We start from the raw sequence: 26592 nt of genomic DNA on the forward strand, positions 1-26592 counted from the left end.
CAGCCATGCCCGCGCCTGCTGCCAGCGACACGGCTGACGGCAAAGGGTTTGTTTTGCATGGGTGCCAAAGGACACCCGAGCACCCTCCATCGCACAGGGAGAAAGGTTTAAGGGGCGCGGGGGCCTCGGGGAGCCCCTCGGCAGATGCCGAAGCAGGCAGCGCCCACGGGGCAGAAGGGCAGACCTCTCCCCTCGCGCTGTCTCCAGCGGGGCCGACGGCAACCCTGGGCTTCGCAGCCCCCACCAAACCGCAGCCCCCCAGCAGTGCCCGTGCTGCCCGCCGGCTGGGAGACGGCAGGCAGAGCGCAGGCAATGCGGCACACGAGCAGCGCTGCGCTGCGACGTACCCACCGTGTCGGTTACCACTGCGCTGTGCGCTGACATTTATACGTTTGTGGGTTGATTACCAGGAAGATTTTGACATCAATTTGGCAAGACGCCAGCATTAGACACTACCATGTGTAATATAACATCATCATGGAACGCAGTAATCAAGCGCAGGTTTAAAAAGAAAAGGTCAAAGTCAGGCCTTATCTCCTGAATTTTCAAAATATCATTTTGTCAGGGAAAAAAAAAAAATCAATTTCTCATCTTTCCTCTGTTAACTTAAAGAGAGCGTAATGGATCGAAACGACGGGTGCAGCCCAGCCCTCCGAAGGCGCTGGCAAATGCCCCTTCCACCCGCACACCCCCCGCGCCAGCCTGCAGCCCCGCCGTGGCGGGCACACGGCAGCTCGGCTCCCTGCGCCCGGCACGCCGCGCTCCTCTCACTCTGCCGAGGCGGGGAACTTTGTCTCGTGCCCACCGGCACAGACCCCACTGAAGCCGAGTACCGCCCCAGCTAACAAACAGCGGGGCGAGGTGCCTACTGAGAGAGCTGAGCGCAGCTGGCTTTTCTGAAAGAAAAGGGGATCAATACACAATCAAGTAAAACAGTGCGGTTCATTTTTTGTTCAACAAAAAGTTGCATTTCATTTAAGTTATGAAACGTGTTAGAAGAACTTTGCAAACGTATGGAGCTAAAATTCAAAGTATGATTAATCTTAGTTTTTGGGTAATGGTTCCCACTCTGTAAGAGTTCCCAGGAACGGCAGGAGGGGATGGAGTTGAGTATCCAAAAAAGCATGTCCTGCCACCCGCTCGCACTTGTGCGACACAGCTTGAGCTGGGGTTGGAGTGCCTGGTCTCCAGAGGTACCTTCCAACCTCAGCTCTTCTGGGAAAGGGGAAGGGGAAGGGGAAGGGAAGGGAAAAGGGAAGGAGGAGAAGGAGGAGGAGGAGAAGGAGGAGGAGGAGGAGGAGGAGAAGGAGAAGGAGAAGGAGAAGGAGAAGGAGAAGGAGAAGGAGAAGGAGAAGGAGAAGGAGAAGGAGAAGGAGAAGGAGAAAAAAGGAAAAGGAAAAGGAAAAGGAAAAGGAAAAGGAAAAGGAAAAGGAAAAGGAAAAGGAAAAGGAAAAGGAAAAGGAAAAGGAGGAAAAGGACGCCAGCACATCTGCAGCACCTGGCTCCCATCCGGGTCTGCCCACCCACTCCCCTCCCTGCTTGCCCGCCGTGGCACCTCCGCCTCCGGAGAGCTGCACTTGCCTCTCTTTTCCCCAAATCAACTGCAACTTTTGCCTTCCTTTAGGAAGGACAAAAAGATTTCACGCATAACTTGCCCTGAACAAAGGCACCTCACGCCAGGGCTTTCTTTTTCTTCTTCCTTTCTTCTTTTCCACCACAGGCTGACAACGGCAAGGGTAGCTGGGGTGGGGGGAGCTTCATTTTATACCCACTTGGTTAGTGCCGAAAAGCAGCTTGGAAAATACCGTGAGCTCCAGAGACGCGTGGCGACGGCGGTGTGGAGAGAAACAGATCGTTAGCCTTTGGGATCCATAGTGGAAATCTGTAGGGAAACTGGGTGCTATCATACACAACCCGTTTGTAAGGAGACTCTGAGTGCCCTGGAGAGGGACCTGATAACGCACGGTGTCCTACCTTGGAAGAATATAAAACACAGCCATTTTTGGACTGGACTCAGCCATTTTCACTCACCAGCTGCATTTCTTTACAAGCCCCGCGGTATTTCTGCATGTCCCAAAGTAGAGGGATGCCCAGCACCCAGCCCTGCCTGTACCCGGGCCCAGGTGGGTTGGCTCGGCATGCTGCCCACACCGTGCTGCCCACACTGCCCTGCCCACCCTGCCCACGGCTCCCCACAGCCCCCCGCCACGCCACCCTTGCACACCTCTCTGCCTTGGCCCTTTTCAGAATTTTTCTCCCCAGTGTCCCACCCAGGCTGAACTCCCGCTATCAAAAAGGTGACACTTCTCCCTATTTTCCCCCATTTCGTTACCGGAAAGACACAGTGGGGGTGGGACCTTTGCAAACGCAGAGATGGTTATCGGGGCCCGAGATAAGGATGACATAAAACGCAAGGACGCAGCTGCTTGGAGCTGCCGTCGCGGCGTTACTGATTAAATGGGGGCGGGGGGGGGCAGCGGAGGGAACCGCACTGCTGGGAGCAGCTGCATGGCCTGGCACGGCATGGCACGGCACGGCACCGCACAGTACTGCCCAACCGTCGGGGACAGCGTGGCTCAGCATGGCATGGCATGGCAGACTCCGGCACTGCCTGGCATGGTGCGGCACAGTCCAGCACGGCCCAGCCTGGGATGGCGTGGCACGGCCCAACACGGGTGCCCTGCAGCGGGGTGTGCGGAGGGCACAGGGCCTGGATGGAGCAGGCAGGTCCCCACTTGCCAGCTCCGTGCCAGGAGCTCCTGTCCCCACGAGCCCTGGTCCCACTGGGCCCCCCCCTGCCCACCTCCTTGCCTGCCTGCCTGCCTCCACAGCTGCCTGCCTGCCTCCTTGGCTGCTCACCTGCCCCTCTATGGCTTGCCTGCCTGCCTGCCTGCTTCCATCCCTCCCTGCCTCTCCCGCACAGTCCCCGCAGTGCCGACGCCGTGCCATGTGCCGAGGCTACGGCCGCGCTCGAGGCCCCTCTGGGAACCCGCAGGCAGTTTCCCGCCGCTGCCTCCCCTTCCAGCGCAGCCCCCGCTCCCCACCTCCTCCCGAGGCCCCGCCGGGCAGGACGGCGATGGGGTCCCCCCGTGCAGCGGCGTACTTGGGGACAGGGCGCCCGGGGGCCTTCGGAGCTGCGAGGCGGGCGCAGCTCAGCGCGAAGCTGGCTGCCAGTAACGCGCTGGATCGGCACAGGGGCTCGCAGCTCACAGCTCCGAATCGATGGCCCTGCAATCGCACACCGGGGCAAACATAAACCAGTTCAGGCCCGCTCGCTGCGATCACGCCGGTTTGTGCCTCTCGGCTCGGCCTCCTCGGAGCAGAGGTGTGCTGCTGCTGCCCCTTCCAGCTGCAGAGGCTCGGAGACGGCCTGGGGAAGGGACTCTTCCTCAGAAAGAGGGAAGACATGTATGCCTGTGCATATGGTGGGGTGTGCGTGCCTCAGCGAACGGAGTCACGCACTTGTGTGAAAGCAGACCGACATGGGGACACAGACTTCTCGCTGCGGCCGTCCCAGTTCGCTTGGGGGGATGTTCACCATACATTTTTACGAAGCCGTGCTTTCTGCCCTATTTAATGCAACTAATAACGCAGGCCAGCGCCGCGCCTTGGGGGGTGAAAACAGCAAACGGGGAGGCAGAAGAGCGCGGGTGCCGTTCGCCCGGGCCGGCCGTGCCGAGCGGGATCCCCGGGGAGCGGCGCCCCGCGGCTGGCCGGCCGGCGGCAGGCTGCGGGAGCTGGGCTGCCCGCCGCGCCGCTGCCCGCTCCGCTCACGCTGCTCCGCCGCGGGAGAAGCGCCGGCTGAGGCGTCCTCGCTGCCGAGGGAGCCGGAACCGGCTGCCGCCCCGGGGGCCGAGCCCCGAGCTCCGCCGCGGCCCCCCTTGCTCGCCCTCCGGCAGCCGAGCGGGAGACATGGGTCACGGCTCCCCGGCCCCCGGGGCCGCCGCCGCACAAAGGCGACAGCTGCGCGGCCGGCCCGCCGCACCGCACCGCGGGCAGCCGGGAGCGCGGGGCTGGCGGGGCGGCGGCACCGGCGGGCCGGGAGGGGATTGCCGCCTGCCGGGACTCGGTGCGGCCCGGTTCGGGGGAGCCGCTTACTGAGCCGGGCCGGACCTGAGGGGACCGAGGCGGCTGCGGGGACCCGAGGGGGCGCGGGGAGCCTGAGGGGGGGGGGGGGGGGGGTCACGGCGGGGCTGAGGCACCTGAGGGGACGCGAGGAGCCCGAGCCGCGGCGGGGGCCTGCGGGGCTCGGGCCGGGCCGTCTCCCAGGAGGAGCCGAGCCGCCGCCGGGCCGCGGACCCCCGGCGCGGCGGTGCATGGGGGGGGGGGGGGGGGGGGGGGGGGGGGGGGGGGGGGGGGCCGGGCGGCGACACTCCTCCTCCTCCCGCTTACAAAGGGCCGCGGCGCCTTTAAGGGCCCGGCCGTTCCCGTCCCGCCGCCCCGCCCCTCCCGGCGCCGCGCCGCCATTGGCGGTCCCGCCCCGCCCCGCCCGGCCCCGCCCCCGCGCCGGGGCCCGCGCGCCCGCGCCGCCCCGTCAGCGGCGCAGGCCCGGCCCAGCGGGCGCGGCCAGGCGGTGCGCGCAGCGCGCCCTGGACAGCTCCCGCCGCCCGCAGACGGCGGCGGCGGCGGCGAGGCGAGGACATGGCGCGGGGCCGGCGGGGGCCCGGCTGAGCCGCCGCTGCTGCCCGCTGCCCGCGGGGGCCGGCGGAGCGGGCGGCCTCGGGCCGCGGCGCGCTGGCCCGGCCCGGCCCGGCGCGGCCGCCCGCCCCCATGAGTGAATGAGGAGCGGCCGCAGCGCCCGTCGATGCCTCGCCGGGGAGCCGGGTGCCTGCGCCATGAACCCCGAGATGGCGATGGAGCCGCTGGGCAGCCTGCACGGGGCGGCCGGCCATGAGCCGGAGCTGATGGGCAGCCCCAGCCCCCACCACGGCGGCCGCAGCGCCGGGCCGCTCCGGGTGCCCCCCCCCCGCCGCCGCCGCCGCCGCCGCCGCCGCCGCCGCCGCACCAGGAGCTGGCCCCCGCCGCCGCCCGGCCGGCCATGGTGTCCAGCATGGCCTCGCTGCTGGACGGCGCCGCCGAGTACCGCCCCGAGCTCTCCATCCCGCTGCACCACGCCATGAGCATGCCCTGCGAGTCCTCGCCGCCCGGCATGGGCATGAGCAGCACCTACACCACCCTGACGCCACTCCAGCCCCTGCCGCCCATCTCCACCGTCTCCGACAAGTTCCACCACCCGCACGCCCACCCGCACGCCCACCACCACCACCACCACCACCAGCGCCTCTCGGGCAACGTCAGCGGCAGCTTCGCCCTCATGCGGGACGAGCGCGGGCTGCCCGCCGTCAACAACCTCTACGGGCCCTACAAGGAGATGCCCGGCATGGGGCAGAGCCTCTCGCCGCTGGGCAACGGGCTGGGCCCCCTCCACAACGCCCAGCAGGGCCTCCACGGCTACGGGCCGCCCGGCCACGAGAAGATGCTCAGCCCCAACTTCGACGCCCACGCGGCCATGCTGGCGCGGGGGGACCAGCACCTCTCCCGGGGGCTGGGGACGCCCCCCGCCATGATGCCCCACCTGAACGGCATGCACCACCCCGCGCACCCGGGCCACCCGCCGCCCCACGGGCCCGCGCTGCCCGCCGGCCGGGAGCGGCCGCCCTCCTCCTCCTCCGGCTCGCAGGTGAGCAGCTCGGGGCAGCTGGAGGAGATCAACACCAAAGAAGTGGCACAAAGGATCACGGCGGAGCTGAAGCGCTACAGCATCCCGCAGGCCATCTTCGCCCAGCGGGTGCTGTGCCGCTCTCAGGGGACCCTCTCGGACTTGCTGCGGAACCCTAAGCCTTGGAGTAAACTCAAGTCCGGCCGGGAGACCTTCCGGAGGATGTGGAAGTGGCTGCAGGAGCCGGAGTTCCAGAGGATGTCGGCCCTGCGGCTGGCAGGTAGGTGCGGGGCCCGCCGCCCCGCGGGAGGCCGGCGGGGAGCGGGGAGCGGGGGAGCGGAGCGCGACCCTCCGGGAGCCGAGCGCCGCCCCGGCCGGCTCCGCAGGGCGCTTCCCGCCGGTACCGGCCCGGCTCGGCGGCCTCCCCCTTTCCGCGCTCCAGCCTCGCCCGCTCTTCAGCGGCCGGGAGCGGGGACAAGGGCTCGGGGCCGGCCTGTCCCCCGCCTCCCCCAGCGCTGGCACCTGCGCAGCCCGGCCCGGAGCCGGCGGGGCGCGGCGGGGCTCGGGGCTGGCGGACGGGCGCTCTCCGCTGCCGGCGCCGGGAGGTCGGGGCCGGCCTGGACCACCACCCCCCCCCCCCCAGTCCCCGTGTTCGCTGCCGGGCGGCGGGGCCGGGGCGGTTCTCCCGGGCCGGGTGCTGAAGGACTCCCTGCGCGCCCCTCGCACCTCTCCGCGCCGCTCCGCGCTCTCAGCCAGCATCCCTCCTGCCGCTCCCGGGCGCACCGGGGGAGGCCGAGCGCTCGCGGGCGGGGGGGGGGGGGGGGACGGACCGCGGCTCCCGGGGCAGGCGGGGCCGGGCGGAGCGGCTGAGGTGTGTGGGGGGGGGTGGTGGGGATGGGGGGGGGCCGGCAGCCTCCGCGCAACCCCCGCGCAACCGCCGCGCAGCCCCCGCGGCCCGGCCGCATTGTCCCGCGGAGGGCGCGCGGGCGCCCCCTGGCGCGGGCGCGGGGCGCCGCAGCCCCCATTGTTCTGCGGGGGCGGCGGGGGGGGGGAGCAACGGGGCGGCCGGCAGCGACCCCCGCGCTTTCGGAGGGAGGGGGGGGAGAGGGCTCGAAGGGTGGGGAGGGGGGGCTCGGGGGGGGAAGACCCGGCGAAATCTCTTCCCGTGCGGTGGGGGAGCTGCCAGGCGCGGGGTGCGCATCCGCAGCGCTGTGGCTGCCCCGAGGGCAGAGCGGCGTCGGCAGACCCACGGGTAACGCGGGACGCCGGGCAGGGCCAGCCGGCGCCTGCTGTGGAACATAGCCTGCCACGCGTGTCTCTTCCCCTCCGTGGAAGCTGCTCGTCTGGTGGGTACGGGTATATGGTAAATGGGCGGGCTGTGGCACGGACAGACACGCGTGGACGGACACACAGACCGCAGACGCGGTGCTGTGTGCCTGTGTCCGGCTTGGCTCGCTGCTGTGACAGCGAAACGTCCAGGAGCGCGGTTGAGAAACCTGGGGATGTTTGTGCCGACGAGTCCGCCGTTCTGCTATTTCGATTGATTCCGACCTGGACAGATTAATCCTCGCGCTTTATTGATTAGCAGAGGGCAGGGACAAAGCGGGCTTTCCCGAAGGCTGCCGCTCGCCCCGGAGCCCACTCTGCTGGCACACACGGAGGGGTGGCTGAGGGGAGAGGGGGGGGTCTCAGCCTGAGCCGGACCCTCCCGGCGGCTCTTCCCCGCTCTCCGCCGCGGTACCGTGTCGCTCCTGCCGCGCTGGTGCCGCGGTAGTTCCGCGCATCCTACAGCCCGCGAAGTAACGGGGGCAGAGCTCTGCGTGGCTTTGCGGGCGGGGACGGGGGCTCGGGAGGCCCGGGTGGGCTCTCCCCCCTCCTTTGTCTCCGGCGGAGACAGGGGGAACAATGCGGTTTGGAGAGGGGTGGGGGGCCCGAGTCCTGCCCCCCCCGCGCCCTGCGGCAGCCCTGCTCTTCAGGCCGGCCGGGAGGGCTGCCTGCGGCGATGCTGCCTGCGGCGGGGCTGCCTGCAGACCCCCACCCCAACCGCGCCGAGATCTCGCCTTCTGCCACGGGATTCCCTCTGCCACAACAAGTGGGTGCAGGACTCCGGGCCGCTCATCCTCCCTCTCCTGTTTGGAGGCGGTGGGATGCTCTTCCCCCCCCCCTTCCCCTGGCAGGGAGGTGGGCGCAGAGGGTCCCTGCGTGCGGGGCAGCTGCCGAGCAGGGGTGGGATGCGGCAGAGCCGGGGGACGAGGAGCCATGAGTTGTCGATGGCCGTAATCCCTGCCCGACCCCTAACTGGAGATGCTGGGGGTTAAAGAGCCGCCAGCCTGGGGTCTCCAGAATCCTCTCGGAGGATGCTAGGGCTTTCTCAAGGTGAAGGAGACTTTGCAGGGCCGCCGTCATCGTGCTGCGGGGCTTGCCCGGCTCTGCAACCCGTTTCAGAGGACGTTTGGCCGGGACGGGGGAAAGGAGGACTCGGGGCAGGGATGCTGATCTCCTCGGCTCTAACAGCGACCGCAAACTCCTCCCGTCCTTTCCATCACCCCCTGGGTATCCAGTTCTTCTGTATTTTCAGCCAAATGAAGGTCCCGAGGTTTGTCTGCAACAGGAGCATCAGAGGAACAGAAAGGGTTTGGGTTTTTTTGCCGGAGCACGCGGTGATGTCGCCTTCTCAAACAAACGCCTATCTAGAGGGAAATCGATGCAGATAATGTTTAGAAGATTAAAAGAGCATTAATGCTGGCAACAGGAGCATAAACGCGTGGACCCAGTTTTCATTGATCTGGAACCTGAGCCGGCTCATTTCCAGTAATGCTGCTGGTGCTTTTCCTTCCCAGCACCAGTCCTGGGTGGGGGGATTCCCCACGGAGCTGTACATATAGGGCAGAAAATCAGACGTATGCTGTCGCCCGGTGGGTGCGTAGATGCGACGTCTGATTTTCTGCCGTACACACTGAGTTATGCGTATATAACTCTGGATCTCCGCTTTCCCAGTTCCCCCTGAATGCCTTTGCATCCAGGAGTAAATTTGGGAGAGAGCTCGGTCATCGAGTGGGCACGGGTTCCCCGTAGAGCGGGAGCCAGAGCGGGAAAGACCTTTGCAAATTACTGTTCCCTTTGGGAAATCGATTATTTTAATTTTTTTTATTACCACGTGTGAATATGCAGCCTCATTGCCTCGGTGCTTCCTTCTTCCCCTTTACTCACCTGCTTAAATCCCTCTGAGCAAGGGGAATAAGCCAGTAGAACTTCAGATTTCTGAAAAACACCAGCCGTTTGCCCCGTGTAAGTTTTTCCCAAATGGGGCGAAAATCTGCTGTCCTTTGAGGGAAATCCCTCCTCTCCCTGTGGGAGCCGTAGTAGTGGGGTGTGCTTATTATTTCTTCTTATTATAGAAGATATCTAATAATGTTCTGTTCTATTCTATTATTCTATTCTATTCTGTTCTATTCTATTCTTTATTATTTTTGTGCTTATTATCTCTTCTTGGGAGTCTTTAAAAGACTCCGAAGCCGGCGGATGATGCTCAGGCGTTTCTGTGCTGGAAGCCCCACCGGTGCTGCGCTGCTTGGAGCAGGACGGGCAGGGGGGGCTGGCTGCGGGCAGAACCGGGCAGAGGTGTGGGCAGCTCAGGATGTGAATAGGCAGTTCGGTGCGTGCTTTGGAGATCCGAGGGCAGAACATGGTTTTGGCGTGACCGTGTGAGCGGCTTGCTGCGGTTGACAGCCGGGGGAAGCGGCGAGTGCCCTCCCGGGGACACCGGGCTCTCCCCCCCGCCCCGGGGCAGCTGGAGCAAGGACGGGGTTTTGGGGGACCTGCCCTGGGTTTCGGACAAACGCTTCTCCCGCAAAACGAAACGGGAGAAACCCCACCGCTCCCCGGGTTCTCCGCCTGCCTCGACGGCGGCATCACCCCCGGGACCTCGTCCCCAAAACGGGCTGGCGTCCCCTCTCCCGCTCCCTCCTGCCGGGAGAGCGGGGCTGCCCCCCCCCTCGGGGCGGGGGCGGCCCCAGAGCAGCGGGGGCTCCGGGCAGGAGCCTGGCCGCTCTCCCCCCCGCCCGCGGGAACGTCTCGGTGAAGCCTTGACTGTCTGCGGCCCCCTCGGGCAGTCCCTAAATTTCTGCCGGGGTGAAAAATATTAATGATCGCTAGGTGAGTCAGTGTATTTATCTGGGCGGTGAGTTCAGAGGGCAGGGTTCAGCGGCGGTTCAGGTTAATTGAACACGAAGCCCCGTCCCCATGCCCGGCTTGCCTGCAAAGCGTTATCACCAAATCCCGGCTAGGTAAACACAGGAAGAACGCAATTAAAATAACTCCGCGCCGTGTTCTCCTGCAAGCCACCGGGCTCAGGCGGGTCCCGCGATGCCGGGTGAAGACCCTGGGGTGCGCAACGTGTGTTTCCGAGTGCGCGGTTGTTGCGCTGGTGCCCCCCGACCCGCGGAGCGGCCGCGGCGGCTTGGCCGAGCTCCCGCCGGGGCAGAGGGAAGCGTTTGCTTACCCGGGCCCTTCGTGTGACCCCACCGAAACCGTGGGCTGCCGCGGGCAGCCGGCGGTCACGGCTCGGCCCGGTGTCGGTGAGCAAGGCCGGGCGAGCCCGTACCCTTGCAGGTGCCTTCGCTGTTTCTCCGGGCCGGTCAGCAAAACGCTCGCACTGCTTGTTTACACTTCCCGATTGCTGAATCACGTTATTGATGATTAAACGTTTTTGTACCAAAACACCATCAATGATTCATTTGTGCAAAGCAGGCGCGCGGACCCCGCCGTTATTTATATCCCTGTGATCGCAGCGCCTTTCGAGGGGGCGGCCGTGTCAGCCCCGCTGCTTCGTGCCTGCCCTCGCCCGAGGGGCAACGGCTGCTGCCGGGGGTCTCTCTCCCCCCCCCCCCCCCCCCCGCGGGTCTCTCTGGGGGGGGGTGCCGGTCAAACCCCACTTGCCGGAGCAAGCGGGCAGACCCCCGGGTGCGGGGCGGGAGCGGCGGCGGCGGCACCGGCACCGTCAGCACCACGGACAGCGGCGGCGGGCGGAGGGGCGGGGGGGAGCGGGAGAGGGGTGGGGGAGCGGGGGGGGGGAGCGGGAGAGGGATGGGGAGCGGGAGAGGGGTAGGGGAGAGCGGGAGAGAGGTGGAGGGGAGTGGGAGAGGGGTGGGAGGCAGTGGGAGAGGGATGGAGGGAGAGCGGGAGAGAGGTGGAGGGGAGTGGGAGAGGGGTGGGAGGCAGTGGGAGAGGGATGGAGGGGGAGCGGGAGAGGGGTAGCAGGGAGCGGGAGAGGGATGGGGGAGTGGGGGGGGGAGCGGGAGAGGGATGGGGGGAGCAGGAGAGAGGTGGAGGGGAGTGGGAGAGGGGTGGGAGAGGGATGGAGGGGGAACGGGAGAGGGGTAGCAGGGAGCGGGAGAGGGATGGGGAGCAGGGGGGAGCGGGAGAGGGATGGGGGAGCGGGGGGGAGCGGGAGAGGGATGGGGGAGCGGGAGAGAGGTGGAGAGGAGTGGGAGAGGGGTGGGAGAGGGATGGAGGGAGAGCGGGAGAGGGGTAGCAGGGAGCGGGAGAGGGATGGGGGAGCGGGGGGGAGGTGGAGGGGAGTGGGAGAGGGGTGGGAGAGGGATGGAGGGGGAACGGGAGAGGGGTAGCAGGGAGCGGGAGAGGGATGGGGGAGCAGGGGGGAGCAGGAGAGGGATGAGGGGAGCGGGAGAGAGGTGGAGGGGAGTGGGAGAGGGGTGGGAGGCAGTGGGAGAGGGATGGGGGGGAGCGGGGGGGGGCAGCGGGAGAGCTAGGAGGGAAGGGCAAAGGAGGAGAGAGGGGAGCAGGAGAGGGGCGAGGAACCCCGGGGCAGGGAGTGGCTGCAGCCTCTGCCCGGCCCAGGGCCCGGGGAACCGCGGGGGGCCGTAACAGAGGGGCGAGGGGTGGTGGCTCCGTATCCCACCGAGGCCAGGGCTGCGCTAGTGCGGCTGACCCTGCGGCACCCTTCGACCCCCCCAGCGCCAGGGAGAGTCCTTATTCTGGAGCTGATTGCGAGGGGTGGGTTGTGTGCAGGCGGACTGTTGTTGTCCGTCCGTCCTCTGCCTCTTTGTGCCGTACCTAATGCTTCTTTCTCTGGGTTTTGAGACTATTTTGTTGTCTGTAGCTACAGCTAAAAATTAAGGCGTAATAACATCTGTATCGAGTGCGTTATCTATACATAAAACTATTTCTTAGCGTTGAACTAAATATACAGGTACGTAAAGGTTCTTTGAAAGGTGCTTAGTGGCTTGAAATATTAGTACTCTCTTCAGATATAGATTAGTGGTTATGTTTGAACAATCCATGCGGTAAATTGTGGTGCTGGGTGATAAATTATATTTCTCATGTACCAACTTTCTGAAATAATATCCTGCCCTATCTTTTTGTTCCACATTATTTCTGAAGACATTTCTGCCCTGCAGAAATTTGAATACCATTTTCGTTAAGCAACCAGTTTTTATCAGTTTCTTGATTGGTTGATGAAGATAAATCTGACCACATTTGTCATTAAATGCATTTCTATCTTTTTTGTCCTCTACTTTTTTTTAAGAAACAGTTAGTCAATCAACAAGTGTTACTCATTCTGAGCTTTTCCAATCTGTTCTTCACTATTTCCTTATTAGATTTTTTCCAGCATCTTATTTTTTCCTAGTATCTCTTGGCCATCACCATTTGAACTGAAATATCCCAAACTCAAATACTCCTCTCCATCTGAAAACTGCCAGAATTTGTTTGTGGTGAGGAACACATAAAGGAGAGAATGTTTTTGCCAAAAGGATTATTTTCCAGTAGCTGATGCTGTTTCTTCCCTCACTCTTCATAGGGGCGTTTTGACTCAAACTTTGTTTTTCTCTGCACCGTGGCCCCGGTTGCTCATCCTGAGCACTCCTCTCTTGTGTTATTCACAGAATCTTGTCCTAGATGTTCCTGCCATCCACCAGTTGCAAGTGGCTTTTTCATCCCTTCCAATTAGACATTACTCAGAGATGACAAGCTTCTTGCCAGTAACCCAACACGTCTATTCTGCGTCTCCAAGCACTAAAAGTAGCAGACTCCTCGCATCAGAGGAGCTCCCCTGTGGCTGCCTTCAGAGTGGAAACAGGGCTCTGCAGGTGTACAGAGAATTAATCTAACAGGGAAAGCAGGGCTGAAAAGGACTTGAAACGTCACTTGTCCTGACAGCCTGCCCCGTTCTTCAAGAATCTCCAGTGATGGGGATTTCTCAGGCTACCTAGGCAATCTCTTCCAGGGCTTACAGGTACAAAAAAATCCTTAATGACTATCCTTAATCTCCCTTTTTGTCTTTCAAATCCTTTGCTTCTCATCTTAACCCCGCTAGACACAGCAAAAAAATGACTCCCTTTCTTCTGATAGCAATCTGTTTGTATTTAAGACTGCTGTCTTGTCTCCTGTCTTCTCTAGAAAAAGCCCCATCATACTTTGGAGATGAATATGCAGAGGAAGCATTATGTCCGATGGGACAGATAATACATCTCTTTTTCCAAGGTAAAAGATTTTGTATCCAGCTCTATCAGTCTTGCAGACTTTTGCATAAAAGGCTCTCTGATTTATAGAGGATTTTTGTACACAGAAATCATACAAAATAGACTAATCTCAAATGGGTTCAGTGATAAGATCAACAAGACAACTCACTGATGGCAGATAGAAATGCAATCAAAAAAGAAATTGGAGTGTTTTGGGGTTGTTTGGGTTTTTTGAGCTATAAAATCAAACTACTCCATTGTGAAAAAAGGGGACTCAGACCACTGGTAAATGCTGCACAAAGGAATTATTAGACAAGCGATAGAGGCTGGCAGTTACCCAAAACGCAAATTGTCTCTGGGACCAAAATATCTCTAAGTAAGCAGGGAACATATTTATGAGTAGTGGTGATTTTCCAGCAGATGTCATCTTGTCATAATGGGCATTTAAGAACGGGGGCCTGCGCTGAGGCATTAAGCTTTGGCAAGCAGCACGTAGCTGAAGAAGATAAAGGAAGAGCATGAGGAAGTCTTCCTCGGAGAGCTTCCCACACACCTTCTTCTCCGTTTTCCTTCTCCTCTGTGCTTATCATGCCCACTCGTTCCCATATCAGGTGAGGACACCGCTGCTTTCCTCGGCAGCCGGTGTCACAGCACAAGCATCTTTCCTCCAGCTATTGCTGGTAAGGACCAGTGGCACCACGGCACCGTGTCAGCCCCGACCGCAGGCTGCCGACGTGCAGAGGCTCACATGGATTAGGTATAAGCTCCCAAAGCTTTTTCCCCATCCTTCTGGCATCTTCAGTGCCAATTTTCTCCTCCGTCGTGCCCGGATCCTGCCAGGGTTGCAGCATCTTGGTGTTCTCTCACATCCAGCCCTGACCGTGCACCGCAGAAGAGGTGTCCTGTGAGGCATGGCCACACAGACCCGATGCCGGAGCCACGCTCGGTGTCAGCTAGCTCGTGCCGCCGGGGTGATAGGAGCACTGCTTGATGCAACTGCTATCACCCACGTAGCCTGCTGAAGAGCCATCCCATCTCCCATCCACCCACTGCGTGGCAGCACGTTCGCTGCGGAGGTGGGAGACCCACGGCCCCTCTGCCTGGAGCTCGCTCGCTCCCTTCCTCACCTCCACACGGTACCCTGTTGGGGCGCGGGGGGGGAAGGACACTTACCTCTCCTGCTGAAGCTGTGCCTTCGTAAGCCCCTGGGAAGAAGGAAACGGGAACCTGGCTGTATGGCAAAGAACATCACTGCTCCCGGGCCTGCTCTTGCTTTGTGTATTCAGCAGTCGTCGTCTGAAGTGCAAGCAGAGCTCCGAGAGCCAGGAGGGCAGCAGAAGTCTGTCTTTGCCAGATAAGTTGGCAGAGCTTTGCTCCTGTCCTCTCCTGTTCCTCATAATTGCGCCCTATCAATAACAGCCGTTAAAAGGAAATAATCATTTCCTGCTTTCTCCCATGAGTCAGAATTTCTGAAAACAAGCTGGTTCTGGAGGCGCACAGCAGGAGCTCGGTAGATCCGTACTTCCCCTTGCAGTAGGGCCCGTGGGACTCAGCTTGCAACTCTGACTTGTAAGTGTAAGGTGCCAGGAGGGAACTGCAGCGTGGGAGGGTGTCAAAGCGACACAGCTATGGGAAGGCTGCTAGATGTAATCAGCAGAAAACAAGAAGGCAAGATATTTCAAATTCTGATCCACTCTAAGATTTCCGACTCCTATTCAGTGCTTGCTCACCTACCTCAACTTTAAATTCCCAGACCTTTCTTGGAAAAGATGCCTGAAGCACTTCCCTTTCTCCACGGGGAGAAGGTCACAGCTGTATTCTGGTACTTGAGGGGATGTGCCGGCGCATCACTTGCAGATGCTGCTGCAACAGGCAGAGCACTCGGCGTGGGGAAGGCCTGGTTTCAGCTCAGTGCTCTGACGAGGGGAATATAAATCCTTGTTACAGAAAAGTGTTATAATTCAGCTGGAAACTATTTTGGGATTCAAAAGGGAGAATCTCCAGAACAAGAGGACACATAAATCTCCCGGGCGTTAGAAGTGGAGGACTCGCAGAGTGCAGTTTGAAGGATCCAGCGTTTTGCTGTGTCTGGGCAGAGTACCCGAGCAGCCTTGCTGCTGCCAGAGCTGGTGGTGCCAGGCAGCGGTCCGTCAGCGCTGCAGACGGGGTGACGCTGCTCATCACAGCCGGGTGATGGCATTTACATGCTGCCGCTCCTACAGTTTCTGTCAGCTTGTGTTTCTGGGGCTCTGAACCAGCACAAGTGTATTTTGGCACCTCGACGAGGTTGATGCAGTTCTGCAGCGTGTGCGTGTGTGTGTCTGTCTGTCTGTCCCTGCAGCCCCACCGCTCCCCTCCTCGCGATGTCACTGGTTCCCTGCGGGGTACCCCGGGGCTGCCATTGCACCCAGGACCAGAGGTCTCACAGGTAACTGTGGGCGGTTGCACCCCTTCTTGGGAAAACAGGAGTCTGTGGGGAGAAGCAAGATCCCGTAAGTGCCTGCCCTGCAACAAGGCTACGGCATGAGCTTGCACCAGCTGGATGGTGGTCCCGGCAGGAGGGAGAGCTTATACATCCCCCAGCTGTTGGAAAGGAGACCTTACGGAGCTCGCGATCAACTCTGAAACAGAGATCTGTCAGAAATCGTGTCTGTTCCTTTTGCAGCTCGCAGAAAAGCTTGTTTGTAAAGAGGGCTGGATATTGAGTGTCAGGGGACGCTCCCTGCCTCGGCCACGGAAGAGAAACTGGGGGGCTGCCTTGCAGAAACGGCTTCAGTGGATGGTTAGAGCTTGCGGCCGCTCAGTGACAAGGAGTACATTGAAAGTGTACTGCATGCTCACCAAGCCTCCACTCATTCTCGCCCTAGAGTGCAATAAATTGGCCCTATCCCATCTATTATTTATTATTCTGTATTAATGATGGAAGTATATTACAATAGTACTTAGAGGCCGTTGTCAGAGATCCCGCAGTGAGAAGGGTGTTGCAGCACTGCGCAGGAGGGAGCAGCCCCTGCCCCGCAGAATTTACAGCCCAATTTCAGCCACCCAGCAGATTTACAAGAGATTTGACACAAATAGCCTGAGACCTGCTACATGCCGGAAAGAAATATAAAAGAACCAAGTCCCCAAACCCATTCATCTTTTCTTCTCAAATAGCTGAAGGATGCAAGACCTAGAGAGGGGAAGGCGTTCCTTCCGTGGCAGAATTAAGAGAGAGAAAAATCAGGTTGAGCACCAAGAAAACCCGTTCCTGGCAGGAAACAGCGAGGTTGTGAGCTTCTTTCTCGGAGCGTTGTAGGAATCCCTGTATCTCCAGACCGGGATCGCGGTGGAGGGAACATCTTGCCGTTACAGGAGGGTTGGTTTGGGCGAGCAAAGAGATCTTCTCCAGTAACGGCGGATCTTCTCTGGAAGAACAGAATTAACGCTTTGTGCTGCGCTTCTCATTTGCGGGCGTATTCTGTTTTTCTAGATAAATGCCATCAGAGGGCATTCAGAGGGATTACAAAGATCGGGAGGGTTTCGTTTGTGCAGCAGGTGGAAATGAGCAGGTAAAGGCGCACTGGCTGTGCACCCTGACGATGTGATTATTTGCATCTTCATTCAAATTGTTTCTTGTTACATAATGATTTTGTACACAGTGGAGTACTTAACCTAATTTGTATTGATCTCAATTGCTTTCATTTGTGCATACTTAATTCAGAGAGGTAATCAAATTGATTTTTGAGGCCTAGTTTTTAAGAGATTGTAGTAACATGGATATACAAGAGGTTGCTTTAAGTGAATCATAGCGAAAGAAAAACATTTTAAACCTTTGGAAAGCGTTTTGATGGTCATTTCATTGTGTTCAGTATTACTAGCATAATTAAATTTCCTTCACATTGAGTTCTCTCCGAAATCAAATTGAGGAACATTTTTTAGTTCCATCAGACAGATAACTGGGTTTAGTTGACTTTGTACTACACCCGCATGAAACCACATACAGGAGATCAATATTCACGCCTTATCCTGACGCACGATAGAGAGAAATGACTTACTGCGGGATTCAGGGAATATTGTTCTCTACTTGGCTCCTCCTTAACGTCTGCTATTTGTTTCATAGGTCCAAAGTCACTTTTGCCATTAGAGTAAAAACACCGTGAAACTGGTGATTATCTGAGGGTGTGCCCTGGTTTCGGCTGGGATGCCCCCTTACAGACCAGCTCCCGCACCTCTGGGACGTCGCTTCCCGGACTCCCCGCAGCTCCGGCTGTGGTGGCATTAGCCAGTGGAAGATTTCACATCAACGTTTTTTCCTTTGCTTGAGCAATCGTCATTTCTGTGTTGGCACGCGTGCCGCAAGCGTAGCTCCAAGCAGCGCTGACGCAGACAAGCAGAGTTTGCCCCGTCCTCTGCCAGCGGCGCGGTCCCCATCCCTCTTTCTCAGGTGTGGGACGTGGGCTTTCTCTGGATGTGCTAGCCACCAGCGGCGTTCACATGAACACACACCCACCCAAGCTCTGCAGGTCCTACTCTCTGAAATATGTGCTGAGATGATTCACAGGCACGAAGCATCCAGACCACCCGGCTCTGCAAGCAGCTCCTCTTCACCAAGGACTGCTCCGGCACCACTCCAGCCCCTGGGACCCCTCCCTGTCCTGCCTGTCCTCCTCCTCCTGACGCTGGTGACCCTCCTGTCCTCATCTCCCCCCTGTCTCCCTCCCAGAGCACCAGTACAGGGGGAAGCAGAGGAGCCAAGGGAGGAGGGAGGCCCCAGCTCACTCCAGGGAGCATCCCTGCCCCGTGCCTGAGGGTCTGGAGGGTGGGATTTGGCTGAATACTGGTGCAGTGCTGCCAGTCACAGTGATGAGCTCCGTATCAATCAATCTTGGCCTACATGTGGCAAAAGCAGTTTCTATAAAAAGGACTGGTCTTTCTGTGCATGCATAAACAGCTGGTAGGAACTATTGCTGCCTGCAGGGATATGCAGCGCTGCTTCTGGGTTTCATAAGGCCAGCGTTACGCACTGCAGATTGATTGCTCCGAGCTGCACATTGTTTCAGCCATTAACGATGGAGCCCGGTGGATATCTTTCAGTGAAAAAATCTGTCATGGGAAAATGCCAGATCGTCCGATCTGAACCGTTACCTTCCATCGAGCTTTCACCGGCTCCGTGGAGGACTTGCCCCGGACTGGGGGTCCCACCCCGCAGGGATCCACCGGCTGCGGCAGCTCTCCCGAGTCAGCTGGGCCAGGGCTGGAGCACGGTGGGATCCACAGCCCGGCAGCGAGGCGCTTAGCCCCCGGGGTGGGCAGGGGTGGGCAGGGCTGCTCCGGGCGCTGGGGACCACCGCAGCTCCTGGGGGATGAGCGCTCTCGTCGCCGAGGGGGCGGAGAGGAGACCCCCACGGCGGCGTTAGTGAATCCGCTGGCTTTTGCTGGTAGCTGCCATCCATTCGTCTTTAATGATGGAGTAGATTTCCCAGTGCTTCAGTCTTTATAAACGGAAGTTTTAAAGGCAATACTTAGCAACTGAAATGCTTCTAGATATTTTTCAGGATTTATAGCTGTTTGTAATGCATGGGCTGGCTAGGTTCCTCTCTTCTGAGGAAGAAAATGGGAAATAAGAGTTATTGTTGCAAAAAATAAGACAAACGAACTACTAGTAGAAAAATTCAATTTAATGATATTCAGTGACAAAAAAAATTGAGCTTAAGTTAGAAGCGTGTGAAGTTCACAAGGAAAGCAAAACTCAGACGGGCTTGCAGAAATAAAATTTTAAAAATCACCACTTTTCTGCGGATCCCTTTCAAGCCGATGGGGCTGCAGATGCTGGAACTGATGCAGTACACATCAGTTGCTACAGCCCCTGGTCACAGTGGGGTCATGATTCTTCCTAAGCAGTGTGATAGGATTTTTTTTTTTTCATGTGAATTGTTTTGAAAGCTATTAAATGTGGGCAGTTTAAAGCAAATTTTCTTCGAGAAAGAGAGGTGTGTCCCAAGACATGATGGAGCCCGTGGCAGACGCGAGCGGAGGCTGTGTCCTTCCCCGCTGTCACCCGCTTGCAGCGAGGCATCTGCCTGTAGGAGGGGACGCATCCCGGCTGCATCCGACACTTGTGCCCTGGCTGCCGGGGAAGCCGGGACATGGGATGCCCTGCTTTTCCCTGGCTAACGTTAGGTGAAATGAGTGCCAGCCTTGCTGATCGGGGGAGCTGGCTTACGGGGGCCGGGGATTCGGGGAGACAGCCCCTTAGCAAGGCTCTGCGGAGACAGAGGCGGACGAGCCGGGAGCGGTGGGGTATTACCCAGCTCCTGGGGCTGCAGCCGCGCAGGGCAGCCTGGACCGATGGCTGGATTTTGCTTCCCTGGCTGACAAACAGGGCACGGTACTTGGCTGGCACACTCCCCCACTGCCAAACACTCGCACGGAAAGGTGGGCTTGGGTGAAACTTTCTGAGAGCGGCTGTATCTGTTAGCCAGGAGGGATGACTGCCTGACCGCCTGCCTCTGCTCTCACTGTCTCCGAGATCTAGCAAAATATTTCAGCACATGCTTGACCTCAGGCTTGCAAACACGCTAATACAAAATCAATGAAGTCTCTTGCATATTTAAAGTTGAACATCTGAATAGTTGTTGTCTTCATGGAGAGGAACCTTATTAGCACTGAGAACTGCAGAGATTCTGGGGCTCATTCCTATCACCTCCTGGTGCCTCGCCTGACTCGCCGCAACACTTGCTCTGGGCGCTTTTTTTTTTTTTTTTTTTTATTTCTAAGCAATACCTAATTATGTTTTAAAGCAACTTTTTTTTTAAACATTCCCTTAGTTTTAGCTGCAGGACAAAACTACGCTCGCTGAAGGCAGACTGTCCCTCCTTGAGGGACACAGCCCCACAGTGCGGGGTCAGGTCTCTGCACCGCTCCTAATGCCCTTTAAATCGGTGGGGTTCCACTTCAGTCAACATTAAGTGAGGCAGTACTGAGTCTGTTTCTGAGCTCTTTCTATATTGTTTCTATGTAAAGCGTCTTTAGTCCAGTGCAGAAGAAAAGGGAAGATTTTTTTTTCCCCCCACAGTTATGGCTTTCAGTTCTTGCCAGTTGTCCATTTTCTTCCATAGAATATGTTCAGTATTAACTGCAGTTAATAAATCAAATTGTTCTTAGAATCAAGATGGCCGCTTCCCTTCCCTCTACTATTAAAACGTTTCTCTTTCTGTAGGCAGGTTTCCTGGAAAATTACTTTATTTTATTAGAGTGCTCACTCCATTTTTGTCTTCTGATAAATGCATGTCAAGGAACAACATTTGCCTTTATGGTGCCTTTTCAAGAGCAAACTTAACAGTTCAAGGAAAGTATTTACTGAATGCATTGAAAAGCACGTACCTTTGCATTATTTATTATAAGATACCAATAACTGTAAAACGCAGAGTATCTCTGGACATAAATTAGTGATGTTAGGAAACACTAGACTCTTCCCAGTGTCCCGGAACCTATTAGAAACTGCAGCAAAGATGTAGGCGCTTGTCACATCCCCGGCGCTGGGGGTACCGCCGCATGGATTCCAGACAAAAGGCGAAGTAAAGCGTCGAATGCAGAAATCCAGCCTAAAATCTGCTTTTTCATCTCAGGCAGGCAGTAAAACATTATCTGTGGAGTGCGGTAGAGGTGCAGTCAGAGAACCCGAATTCTTCCCGCGTGATGCCTTTGGGCTAATCACCTCCAGAGACCTGAGTCCGGCCATCGGGACGCGGTGACAGGCTCACCCTGACGCCTCCGACGTGCCCACGCAGGAGCGTCCTTGCTGCCGCCCCGCTCCCACGGGTCCCAGCAGAAGCCGTGTGCTGGTGCCGCTGCCTCCGGGGGAGGCCGTGCTGTGAACCGCTCCGGGGACGCTCACCCATAACCCCTAAGTCTGGGTTTGGACCCGACTCTCCGGAGCATCCTCCTCTTCCATTTTGGCCCACCTGGGGTATTTTGAACGGTCCGACCCCCACCTTCCTCCCAGAGGCAGCTCTGCTGCAGCCACTGGAATTTGGCAGCTGAGAACGGATACAAGAGAGGGGTCAGGGTCAGCCACTCCAACAAAATATTCCAGTTTCCTGCAGAAATCCTGTGAAATACTGTCCAATGCACAAAACTAAGCTGATCAGCGTAGTCTTACGCACCCAGCTGAGCCAGGCTCGCTGTGGTGCCATGCTCAGGCACAGGTAGACAGTACGGTCCTGACTTCGGGTTAATTACAGACATTTCCACAGTCTGAGTTTTACTTTTTGGGCCAGGCTCTCATTTCACATTCTAGACCTGCAGAATTATTTAATAGGGCTGCTTAAAAACCCGTCCACTTATCAATTCACTCTACTTATTTTGTCCCAGCACATTACCTAACCATGTCAACATATGGATTTTTTTTATCTTACTGCCCTGTGTAGACAGCCTTATCAGGCTATTTTTAAATCTGGGTATGCTACAGCAGCGGTATTGGTTTCAGCACTTGATGTTCTCTCTGTGCTAATAAATACAGATCAGCTATTAATACTGATTTTTTTTTAGGATCCATTAGCATCGCTTGGCGCAGCGATGGTCCGGCGCTGCTGCCCTGCCTGACCTGAGCTCTGACAGGCATTTCTGGCTGGCTTTGCCCTTGGCCTTGGGAGATGCCCCGGGGAGAGGGATGGTGCTGGCCCCCGCAGAGCCCTGCTGGCTCGCCCGAGGGCTCTGCGGCTGCCCTGTGCCTTGCAGCCCTTCCCGCCCAGCCGCCCCGGGCTGGAGCGAGCTGGGGAGCGGGGAGGCTGGCCGTGCTGAACCTCCAGCCCAGGAAAGCAGAGGGTCAGGCTTTAAAGCAATAAGGGCAATCTGAGGAGGAAGGGGAGATTTATTCTCAGATAAAAGACACTTGCCTGTTTTAAAAGAGATTTGCAATCCCGTGTATTTTAGACTATTTTGTCCTCCTGGAGGGAGCTTCAAAATGCATGCTGTAAACCCAAATGCAGATAAACTCAAATATATAGGGCCCGGGTTTGTAGACAGCTCAGTTGGCTTTGTGCCTGGAGGCCCCCCCTTGCACAGCCGTGCCGTGCCGTGGCTGGAGCAGCATCCCCCGGTGTGCGATGGGCTGCTGCCGCGGCTGAGCTCCGGCGGTCTCTGCGTGGGGCGGAGGGAGAAGGGAACGGTGCCCGGGGGTGGTGACACTGCCAGGAGTCAGGCTGGGGCGAAAACCCCAGGGGAGGAGGGGGAGAAGGACCAAGGGGAGCCGGTGCCTGACCCACCGCTGTGGAAGCCCGAGCTTTGTCGCCTCCACAGAGACAGGCTCCGGTAACCGCCGCTGGCAGGCATTGGGAAAAAAAATCAGCCAGTGTGTTTCAGCAAAGCTGCACGTTCGTAGATGATTTCCGTTGGGAAGCGTTAGCTCATTTCTGGACCAACTTGTGAAGAGCGTCATGCGGGGGGAGCGTATCGTGCCGTGTAATGCCGTGCCTGGTTTCAGTGATGCTTCCGAGTTTGCTTATGGACAATGCCATCATTGCAGTTTAAGACTCGGCTGCGACGCAGTGATGAAGAGGATGGAGCTGCTGGCAAGCGCGGCTGTGCAGGGGGTGTGAGGTGCCCGGGGGGAGGCTGCCTGCCTGAGCCATGCAGCAGGCAGCCGCAGGCAGCCACAGGCAGCAAGGAGAGGTCTTGGTTGGCCTTAAACCACGTGCATCAGGTGGCAGCTGCCGGATGACTTTGGAGCAAAGGCTGCATGGTGCTGCCTGGATGTCCACACGATCTAGGGATGCGTGGAGAGCTAATTGCTGACGAGGGACGTTGCCTAAACAGCAGGCACTGCTACCGTTTCATCTCAGAAAGTCGCAATTTCACGTCTGTCTTTTTTTTCATAGCTTTTCAATGTTGTAGTCTGAGAGAGACCCCATGAAAGTGCAAACTGACAGAGAGTTGTAGAATTTGAGACACACTAGGTGGTCTGGTTATTTCTACGTGAGGCCATAAGCAAACGGTCTCACAGCAGAAGTTACGAGTTTATCTTACAACAGATGTCTGACGTTTTGGCAGCTTTTTCAGACAGCAGCTGTTGCAGCAGTGGATAGAAACCACGAATAAATCGGTAAATGGTTAAAAAGTGGCCACAGAGGTCTCTTTCTGGAGAAAACAAGCAAACAGAAGTTTCAGCTGGACGATCACAGTTTGTGCTGTCGAACGTCATTTTTCCCCAATGGTGGTCACACGAGGTTGCTGTCACGGCAGCTTTGACCGGGGTTTGCTTCGGGCTGTTTAAAGCAATAAAACTCCTGTACAAGTGTGAGACCTGGCTGTTGGGGAGGTAGAACCAGGCCTCCTTTTGGGGATGGAGAAGGTGAATGTGGGGAGCGGAGCAGCCTGTCCTGGGTCAGACAGAGCAAAGCTGGGAGTGGAGTTTCACCACGCGTCCTCCCCTGCCGTGGGGTTTTACCCGTCCCTCTGTGTCCGCGGGCGTATCGCCAGCACCTCTCCGTCCTGCGGACATCTTCTGGGAGCGGATCCGTTGGCGCGGGTGCCGCGAGCATCCCTCCTGCCCGCCCTGCCGCTGGGCCAGAGTGAGCGGGGGAAAGGGGTGCAGAAGGACGTGGGGGCACCAGTTCCCGGGGAGCGCCTGGCAGGAGTTACGTGGTTTCGCTGGCAGACAGGAAAGCAGCCCGGCATGCTGTGGATTTCAACTGATGCCCAGAAAACTCACCCCAGCCCCGCGTGGAGGGTGGTTTTGTGTTGCAAGTCGTGTAGGGAGCGTGGCGAGGGGGCGGGGGGGGCAGTTTCTGCTTGCTCAGCTGTGCTGGCCCCTGTACTAACAAAGCGGGTTTGGGGAGTTCCTGCCTTCGTTGTGCCCACGGTATTTGTTTTAAGTATGTGTTTGGAATGGCAGATCAAAGAAAAGGCTATCTGTCCCAAAATGTGGATAGATTTATTCTAAATGCATGAATAGCAATTTCCAGTCGTATTTCCTCTGTCCTGTACATTACCCAGGGGGTGGAGTTTACCTTATGGAATAGTGGCCTGCACAGTTTTGTTAAAAAATAGTAATCCACAGTTCTTATATGCTAGGGCACATGAGAAGTTTCTGCAAAGAATTAATCTTTGTCTTAGCTATTGAGGGGAAAAAAAGGATGTGCTTTGCGTTTTCTTTCCTAGACTGACATCAGATAAGCTACATTGTTAATTCTAATGCTGCTGTAAGGGAAGAGCAACGCATTTCTCAGATGGTGGCTTTATAAAAAGTGTGGAAAATCTCAAAGTTGTGCACTGTCCAGAAATGGCAAGTGAATTCGAGGGCTCTGTCTGGGGATGGTTGGGGGGAGCGCTCCGATTGCCTAGGAATTCAGTGCCCAAATGCCTCACAATCAGGTGCCCATCCAAAATAATTTCTGAAAATGCAGGTCTTTGGGATGCGAGCAGAAACACCAGCGTGGCCCCCCTGGGACTCCTCTGTGAGCCCTCGGGTCCCGCGTGCCGGCGCGGTGCTGGCTCTGCGGGTCCCGCAGGAGGGTGACAGCTCGCGCCCGCCGCGTGCCGGTCTCGGTGCCCGGAGCGGCCAGCGGGGTCTGCGGGCACCCACGCACGTCCTGACGCTTGCTTTCTCTCTGTCGCTGCCCACCCCTTCCCCAGCCTGCAAACGCAAAGAGCAAGAGCCGAACAAAGAGCGGAACAACTCCCAGAAGAAATCTCGCCTGGTTTTCACGGACCTCCAGCGCAGAACGCTTTTCGCCATCTTCAAGGAGAACAAGCGCCCTTCCAAAGAAATGCAGATCACCATCTCCCAGCAGCTGGGCCTGGAGCTCACCACCGTCAGCAACTTCTTCATGAACGCCCGGCGGCGCAGCCTGGAGAAGTGGCAGGACGACCTGAGCTCCGGGGGCTCCTCCTCGGCCCCCAGCACCTGTACCAAAGCGTGACGGGGAGCGGCCGGCGCGGTGCGGCGTGGCACGGCGTGGCGCGGCACGGCACGGCGCGGCGGAGAGAGCGGCTTCGCAGCGGGGCCCTTCACTGGTGACTTAAAGCACAATCCTCCTGGAAACGAACCCCAGCCCAGCTGTAACAGAGGACACTTCTTACGGCTTTTAGTCAGTCTTAGCAGGCGCAAGTTAAAAATTAACCTCTTTCTATACAATACTATGCTCAGGACAGGCGAAGCAGGTCTGAAACGTAGGGGAGTCGTTTGTGAGGCAAGTTTCTCCTGAGCCCCAAAGAGCCCCGGCCGGCGGGGGTGCCGCTGCGAGCCCGGGCAGCCTGCCCGTGCCCGGCGTTTGCCGGCAGGGCGCCGGTGCTGGCCACACCGCCCTGCACCAAAGCTCGCCGCCCTGGCACGGCCACGTGAGAACGGAGCACAAAGTCTGACACGTAGACGCTAAAGAATCCGAGAACCTGTTTTTAAAACTCAGGCATAGTTTTGTTAAGTGTTTTAGGGGGAAAAAAAAAAAAGATCAAATTTAATTTTTTGTTTGTTTTTTTTTAGTTTGTTTAATTTAATCAGCGAGCATAGCTTGATCTTGGATCAGAAAAATTCAGTTCACTTGAGCTCAAAGTATCAAGCACAAAGCCAGTAGCTACAGAGATAGGTACGATCCTGGACTCAGTACAGCGATTGTTCCGAGATGCAGTCTAACTTCCCAGGTCGGTAGGGAACACCTCTGTGACCACACGAGCCTCAAGCACAGTTTGCAGTTTGTCACAAGTTCTGTGTTTGTACCTAATGCAGATGCACACTCAGGAGGTCAATTTAACTGCTACAGTACATGGAGCAAACACAACGTTTGGAAAGATCTAGATTTTTTTAGGTCATTAATACGTCTTTTTTAGTTACCAGGAATCTAGTTTCTCCTTGACAACGTCCTTGTTACTGAAACGTATTTAGTGGTCAATGTATTTTTGTTCATTTTTTCGGTATTTTATGGTACTTTCAGGCAGGAAAAAAACAGAAACAAGCCCTTCAGATGCCACTGACCATGTTAGATGTGCCGCATATGACTTCAATATGCCATCTAGATCTATTGCATCCCTAAGTTCCTTTTATCCACCAGTTACCCAAGCTGGCGGGAACACAGCACACCAAAGAGACAGGATTACTGCAAGCCAAAGATGTTTATAACTTGCCATTTTCTCTTCGTCGTCGCTGGTGCGGGTGGTTGTTTGGCGATGGGGAAGCCTCACAAACTCCAAGCCCTCTCTCCACCTCCGGCGGCTGCCGTACGGCGGAGCGGGCAGGCAGCGCTGGCAGCCGATGCGAGCAGAGCCCCGGCCGCAGCCGCCGCGCTCACGGCCGCACCGACGCTGCGGCCCCGTCCGCGCCTCGCAGCCCCGACCCGCGCCGCCGGAACGGCCGCGGCCGCTCGATGTGCGCGTTTACCAGTGAACGGCCCCTCCTGGAGCGCCGGCCGAGTCCGCGGCAGCAAGCCAAGCGCGGTCGTGGTTCTTTAGAGACACTTGAGACTTTTTTTATGTACT

General features: G+C 58.0%; 1 protein-coding gene across 1 annotated transcript; it reads left to right on the forward strand.

The window, feature by feature from the left end:
- The first annotated feature begins 4778 nt into the window (after window positions 1-4778).
- On the forward strand, window positions 4779-25043 carry ONECUT2 (one cut homeobox 2). Its single transcript, XM_050913455.1, is given in 3 exon segments — window positions 4779-4955; window positions 4958-5939; window positions 24757-25043. Coding segments are annotated over 3 exon segments (1446 nt in total).
- Window positions 25044-26592: the final 1549 nt, after the last annotated feature.

The sequence above is a fragment of the Gymnogyps californianus genome, chromosome Z (genome assembly GCF_018139145.2).
Source record: "Gymnogyps californianus isolate 813 chromosome Z, ASM1813914v2, whole genome shotgun sequence".
NCBI classification, from domain to species: Eukaryota; Metazoa; Chordata; class Aves; order Accipitriformes; family Cathartidae; genus Gymnogyps; species Gymnogyps californianus.